The sequence below is a fragment of the Carassius carassius genome, chromosome 6 (assembly GCF_963082965.1).
Source record: "Carassius carassius chromosome 6, fCarCar2.1, whole genome shotgun sequence".
NCBI lineage: Eukaryota > Metazoa > Chordata > Actinopteri > Cypriniformes > Cyprinidae > Carassius > Carassius carassius.
Window position 1 is genome coordinate 24,419,988 of NC_081760.1, and position 7,794 is coordinate 24,427,781.

General features: G+C 34.3%; 1 protein-coding gene across 1 annotated transcript in view; it reads left to right on the forward strand.

The window, feature by feature from the left end:
* The first annotated feature begins 296 nt into the window (after positions 1–296).
* The window catches only part of LOC132142520 (dehydrogenase/reductase SDR family member on chromosome X-like), an 82,164-nt gene continuing 74,666 nt past the window's right edge, over positions 297–7,794 (forward strand). The window contains exon 1 of the mRNA XM_059552452.1: positions 297–360. Coding sequence (XP_059408435.1) covers positions 324–360 — 37 coding nt within the window. The 5' untranslated portion in view covers positions 297–323. The remainder of the gene's footprint in view (positions 361–7,794) is intronic.

The window sequence follows — 7,794 nt, forward strand, 5'->3', positions numbered from 1 at the left end:
AGCTCGCCGGTATCATGCAGTCTTTAATATCTCCAGTCACCAAAGCAATACTGGTTGCACTGTTTATTTTTGCGATCCTGCTCATTTTGTACGTGATATTATGGTATATATGTCGAGATGTGGATTGTGATCACGGAATTTGATTGGCATTATTGGATGCGTCTCTAAGGACATGCACCGGGTGTCCCAGCTTTGGCACTGACCAACAAGGGAGCAAAGGGTGACTGGTAAGTGCCCTGTGACTAACCTGTTTAACTCCAGCAATGAGGATTAAGAGTGGACAGCATTTGTTTGTTTGTTTGTTTGTTTTTTACTGGATTGGGATGTCCTTTTCCAATAACGTGTTGCGCTTCACTGGCAGTCGGTAACCATTAAAAATAGCTGCTTTCTTTCCACCTGTTATACCAACTCAAACATAGGCTATGTCCGATTTTAAGCTTTTTTAAAATTAATTTGAATGTGTACCTCGCAGCACCTTATTATATCCTCGTTTAAATTAAATTAAGTGGACTTTCTGCTAGCATTTATGATAAAATAACTTTCATTACGTCTGTCTGCAAAGTACTGCATCACCTTTCATGAATTCAGTTCTTTCGTTCCCAAATAAGCAACAGAGAGCAAATACTTCTGCGCTATATAAGTGAAAATGAACAATAAAAGTTGAGATATGATATCAAGGGTTCATTAAGCATGACATCTTTTAAATGCGCCGCTTGTTTATGGTGTACAGTTTATAGATGTCTCTCCTTTCTGCTGTCAGATAGGCTATACTCGAGCAAATATCTTACACCACTTAACCGCACTGGAAGTTTGTGGAAATCTATGGCAAGCCTATTTAACAATTATTCCTTTAAATTAAATATTATCCATTGTTGTCAGAATGTATATTCCTATAATGACATATCATTAATACAGTATTAACTAGTTCCTTTTTAAATTTCACTAGTAACTATTCAACAGAAACTATTTATATTCCACATTGAAGCAGCCAATGTCTACTCATTAGTCTTTAGTACTTATTTGCTCTTTATACTACTGCTTACCCCGTTGCTCAACAGTTACAGCAATTATTCTATTGCTAGTAGCATCAAATGAAATGCATTTCTTCATTAATTTATAATAATAATAATTATTATTTTTTTTTTTTTTCAACTATTCAAAGAATAGTGTATTTCAGTTTTTGCTGCCATCCTTTTAAGGTTTACTTTAACTGTAATTGTTTAGCTGCTACAGGGGTGTGAAATCCTTCAGTCCCACCATTCTGCAGAGTTTAGCTCCAGCTTATCCCAACATACCTACCTGGATGATTTTAGTAATCCTATAGACAGTGATTACTTTGGTTCAGGTGTGTTTAATTGCATAGAATTGGAGCTAAACTCCAATCCCTGTTCCCGCAGAACAGTGACCCTCTAGGAGAAAAACTGAACACTCTGGCACTATCTCTCAGTAGTTAATACAGTAGTTGTCCATATCGTCCCCTTGGAATTATAAGGTTCTATCTGCATTCCGAGTAGCTTTGAGATATTGAGCTTCAAAGTTTTTGCATTCCATTCGACTGTGTAGATAGAACCTTATTGTTTTTTTAATAAAAATCCCATAACGTATACAACATAAAATAAATCACATAATGTAAACAATTTGTCATAAAATAACAAAATGGGATTTGTCATAGAATAACAATATGGGAATAACTCAATTTTGACAAAAATGTCAGATAGAACCTTATAATTCCAAGGGGATGATATGAGCTTATTTATAATTGGATACTAGTAGCCTACTGTATCTGTTACCAGGAGTTAACATTTATATAAAATAGATACAATTGATTTTATGTAAATAGTTAAAAAGTTTACTTTTAGTTTAGTTATTTGTAAGACTGAATATGAAAATACAGAAACGCAAAAATAAGATAGTTGAGTTTACGAAATTAATTTTAATACGGCTTGCCATAGTGGTTGGCCTGTTGTGCGTAGTTCCACAATTAGTTCTGTAACTATGAAAAGGTTCCGGCAGAGCATAAGGCCCTCTAGATGTGAAAGCGTTTGGAATTTGGTTCTTGCCTTCAGCCATTCGTTATGGTGAGATTCATTGAGAACTCACTGCTACAGCTTCATGTCTTTGCATTTTTTCGTTTTGATTTATTTCACCCATAGCCTTTAGCTGCAGCGTAGATGTTCCGTAATCGCAAATGCTTTAATTATGCGTTATATTTCCCAATGTTCAGAGTGTACAGATTTATCTATTTCTGCTTTTGCAAAACGATCACAATTTCACGCCACTCACCAACATTGTGACTCACCGATGAAATACTCCTCTCTGAAAGTGAGTGGACTCTCAAGTGTCAGTAAGCACATCGCCATAACGCATCATGAGCGTGTCCAAATTGCCATTGAGCCTGGGCCACCTCTGCAAGTGAGCTTGAGAAAGAACCGCTAGACCCAGATCATGACCAGTACTGCTACACCAACAGAAACATTTCCTACCTGAAGGACAAATAGAGGGCAGATTGGTTGTTAACCCAGATTTCATTGTGCTTGTTGAAGATTATCTTATTCCTCAGCTTAATATAAACTAATTAAATAATAATAAAAACGGTAAAAAAGATATTAAAAATAATTTGATATGCAGATATGTGTGTAGGTGTATAATATTTTTGTGTTTGCAAGAGACGGATAATAGAATAATGCAAAGTTTGTAACTTTAACGTCCATGGAACCTTTCCATTGCACAAAAGTTTCTTTGTAGATTAAAAAGATAATTATTATTATTATTGTTGTTGTTGTTGTGTTATTATTATTATTATATGCTCCCCACAGTAAGGGGGGTTCTTTAGAGAGCCCAATTAAATTGAATCTACTGTATACAAACCCCCCCCCCCCCTTTGGAACCTTTATTTATATTCACGAAACACTATTTGTTAGAAAATGACCTGTTGATATAGCCATTCAGTGTCCATGAAGCCACCCAAACGCCCAAGGATTAATATATTGAGTTCAGATTGAATGCTGCATATGGTGTGTAATATGTCATATCAAACTATTTCACATATGTGACCCTGGAACACAAAACCGTCTTAAGTCGCTTGTTTATATTTGTAGCAATAGCCAAAAAAAAAAAAAAAAACACTTTATGGGTCAAAATTATTGATTTTTTCTTTTATGCCAAAAATCATTTGGATATTAAGTAAAGATCATGTTCCATGAAGATATTTTGTACAATTCCTACCATAAATATATCAAAACTTATTTTTTTATTAGTAATATGTATTGCTAAGAATTCATTTGGACAACTTCAAAGGCAATTTTCTCAGTATTTAGATTTTTTTTTTTTTTGCACCCTCAGGTTCCAGATTTTCAAATATTCGGTCAAATATTGTCCTATCCTAATAAACCATACATCTATGGAAAGCTTATTTTTTACAGCTTTCAAATGTTGTATAAATCTCAATTTAGAAAAAAAATACACTTTAGACTGGTTTTGTGGTCCAGGGTCACATATCACACACACACACACACACACACACACACACACACACACACACATAAATGCATTTGATATTTTGCATATATTATTTAAAAACCTAAATTATTCTATGTATAAAAAAAATATCCATATTATATTATATTATATCCATGGCTTGAAATCCCATTAATGTCATACTGATGAAATAAACGACTATTATTAATGTAAAATGGAAATTCTGTCATCATGTACTCACCCTTATGTTGTTCCAAACCTATAAGACTTAATTACAATGTTTTAAATACAACCTTAGACGTTTCTGTCCATCAATAAAAAGTCATCATCAGAGCTTTATTGCCAAGTGTGTTTATAATGAACTTGTCATGGTGACAAAAGCTTCCAGTACAGAAAAAATGTACAGGCAACCAAAACTTAGAAGATCCAAAAAGGTTTTTTTTTTTTTTTTTTTTTACACAAATCCCCTAACATTTGAGCTTCTGTGTTTACCATATGTGATGTGCATGTGTCAATCACTGATAAGATGCAAATAATTTAAATCTGGCCTTCATACAAATCAGTCAAATCAAAACTAAGATTAAACCACTCGATTCATATGGATTTATTTTATGACACCTTTGTGATTTCTTTATGGGATTTTCTAGGTTTTGGTTACTATGAGTTTGAAATGAGGGACATAAATCTCTCAGTTTACATAAAACATATCTTAATTTTTGTTTGAAAGAAGATGTACAAAAGTCTTTTGGGTTTGGATAGCATGAGGGAAATGACGACAGAACTTTCACTCATACTTATGCTCAGCTCACTCAAGCTCTGAATGCCAACTATGTGTGCATACGTAACAAATTACACAACTGTTCTTGGAACTGGAGTGAGCGAGAGAACATAAGAAGAGGTAGCGTGAGAGATGGGGGAGTGTTGGAGCTCCCAGGTTATAAGTGCTGTTGCTCTGAATGCACTCTGACAAGGAGTCTGTAGACACAAACCAACTCTGAAGGGGGAAATACAACAGCTGTTTTGCCATCCAGCATTCAGAGTAAGCTGAAACGAGAGAAAAAGAACATTGAGTTTATGCGTGAGTGCATGTTTGTCTGGAGGCTTAGCACTTCTGGAAAGAATGGGTATGAGTAGGGATTCAGATCAGTGTTGGAATATGCTCAGGGGAAGCACCCCGCCTGGCCCTGAAAGCATAAAGCAACATGCCTGCTAAAAAGAGATAGAGACAAAGGGAGAAGGTAGGAGGCTAGACAGAAGCTCCTCAGGTCACAGTGACTTGTCTTATTAATTTTTGATAAGTGGTATTGATTTAGCTTTTGAGGGCAATTCCCGAGTGCCGATGTGGACAATCAAGTTGTCTTTTTGTAACACCTCAGCCTCTTCTGTGCTGTCCATTTGACCCATGACCAACTTTTTTTTTTCCTTCACTTTTTTTGAATTCTCATTCATTATAAAAATTTAGCAACAGGTCCACATTTAAATTCTAAACAAAATTACACAAAGAAAGAATCCCCTGGTGCTCAGTCCACAATCTGAGACATTCAGCCTCTTCTCTCAGACAAAATCCTTACATATAAAAGCCTGAGAGCACTTCCAGTAGAAAATGTCTGTTTACATAGTACTAGTCCAACAACAAGGATTCTCCACAACCTGCTGTCACTGCACCAAAACTGAGCCCCAGGTTTGCGTTTCTCTCTCCTGAGGGGTTTTTATGGCACACATCCCTTGTATGACAGTAGGCTACATGCCTGTTTGCTCCCAACAGAAAAAAAAAACTGCTTGTTCAAAAGATGTAGAGTGAAACAGCCAGATATATATGCACACACACACATATACAGAAATGTATAGAGAGAGAGAGAGAGAGAGAGAGAGAGGGAGAGACCACTAAGAGAAATGCTTCTATCTTGCATTTCTCTAATACAATTTTTTTCATGACAAATTACTAATATAAAAATTGTATTTAAAAGTTTAACTGAAAGATTTACATACATTTGAGAATGTCTTAGGAATGTTATTTATTTATTTTATGACCGCAAAGCTTAAGCTGGTGATCTGGCAACTTCACAAGTAAAATCTGATGATCCATGTTATCCAGCAAGATTTGAGAATGTTCCAAAAGCACATCTTGTGTTGTGTAATTCAATGGCACAAGAACATCAGATATCTATATCCCAACTCAGATATCTATACCCTCAACTCAATATAATGTCTCATTAATTAACGCACTAAAAAGCTGAAGAGTTGAATCAGGAACCAGGTGGTCCTTACTACTGGAGTTGTGAATTACTTATTTAGAGAATAATCTAAAGTAAACTTCTAAATTTGAGGGCCTTCCCAATAGACAAAATTAACTGTGGAGACAAGTTGATATTTTACACTCGCTTTTCAACCCCTTAAAAAGCTTCCCGGGATTTCTGTGAACGATGTGGAATAATAAGAATCTACGGCAATAATTTTATTTTAAGGTTTGATTGTTACATACTTGAAAGTGCCTTCCGTCATCTAAAAAAGGGAAAAAAAAGATTTTTTATTTTTTTCATTTTAGGAGGAATCTGTTCTCTCTAGAGAACACTGAAAGCTCTTTACATATATTTTGGAATTGTTCTGACACAACAACATTTTGGTGTGACATTCTTGATTCTATCAGATGTTATGTAAATTACTTATATAAAAGGAATTTTTGGGTTTCGGTTTCCATCGATTTTTTTTCTTTTACTTATTTCATAAATCTTATTTTCCTGTTAGCCAAATATCAATTCCATAAATGTAAATTATCTAAATGCAAACCTCTTATTTATGATTCAACCTCAAAATGAAAATGTATTTTGAATCTATTAAGTTCTCTACAGACTTGAAAGCGTTTTTAAAGCTATTAGAACAATGGTTTGCTGAAGGACTTCTTCTGGAATGAAAAACTGAATGACCCTGGATTGTTATTGTTGTTGTACTGTTATAATTTGAGAGTGAAACACATTGTTAGGCAGTCAGCTGTCTAATAACAGCAAGAAGGAGAAGTTTTGCATTACATCGACACTTTGAGGGTGAGTATTCTCATGCTATATCGAACAAGTGTCTAACAAGTTTCTTAAATCTAGCTAAGTCCCAGTTTCTTACAATTTATATTTTCATTATTTGTTTTAATCTATCCATGGAACATGTTTACTTATATTCTATTCATTTTGACTAATGTGCTTGTTTATGCATCGTATACAATTTTTGGACAATGAATATTAACTGAATCATTTCTCAAATTACAACAAGAATCAGGTGACAATGAGAGATAAGTGTGAGGGTGTTGTGTTTCAGGCCAGGGATGAAGAGAAGAAATTAGCATAAGTCTGAGTTAAATGCTTGTTCTATACAACCTTTTTTATACAACCCGTTTCTGTACAAAGACAGGCATAGAGAAACTATAGAGCTCTTTACAGTGTGTGTGAATGCAATTCTATTCTATTCTATTCTATTAAAATTTAACACATATTTATATAGAATATTAATAAATGACTTTTGTTATACTTTAATTATCTTCTATGTTAAATGAGTCCCCTCCTGTATTACTGTCCCGCAGCAGTCGTTCTTGTGATGCTGGGACAGCACTGAGCGACCACAATAATGTTGCACTACTGTACTAGACAGCAAAACGCTTGCACCTTGGCATCAGTGAAGTTCCTCCTGTTCATAGCTGTACTGAAAGAGAACAAAGCTGGTACAAGCCTAGAATATGGTAAGTTTAAGTGAATCATCAAATCCTTGTATAAATTATTTGTATTGGCTTAGTTTGAAAGATTATTGATGAGACAGAACAAAACACAACCTCTGCTCAGTGATACATAGGATTTATGTTGACAATACTTATTATTCAGAGAAAAAAACCAAGACTGCTACATTTACCTACTATATATCAGTAAATTCTTCAGTGTAGTACTTCACATAAACTCTACATTTTTTGCTTAACTCATAATGTATAAAAAAAACCTAGTGTGAGATCAGGCTTAGATATAATAAATGGACTTTTCCACTAGTCAAAAAATTAACTTTATTATTATTATTATGATGATGATGATAGGGCAGACTGAAATTACAATTTTAAATTTAATAATTTATGTAATAATGGGGAATATATATTTTTTCTAACCATGCATAAACATGGCAGGACATCCGTTTATGTCAAATAATTCAAACACACAATGGAAGATGAAAATAATGTAAAATATCAAAGGTCAGAGTACAGATTAAAAATGAGAGAATTTTTTACAAATACATTTTTGTGGCTGAGGTGTATTAGGACTTTGTCAGCACTACATCCCTTTGGGTCAC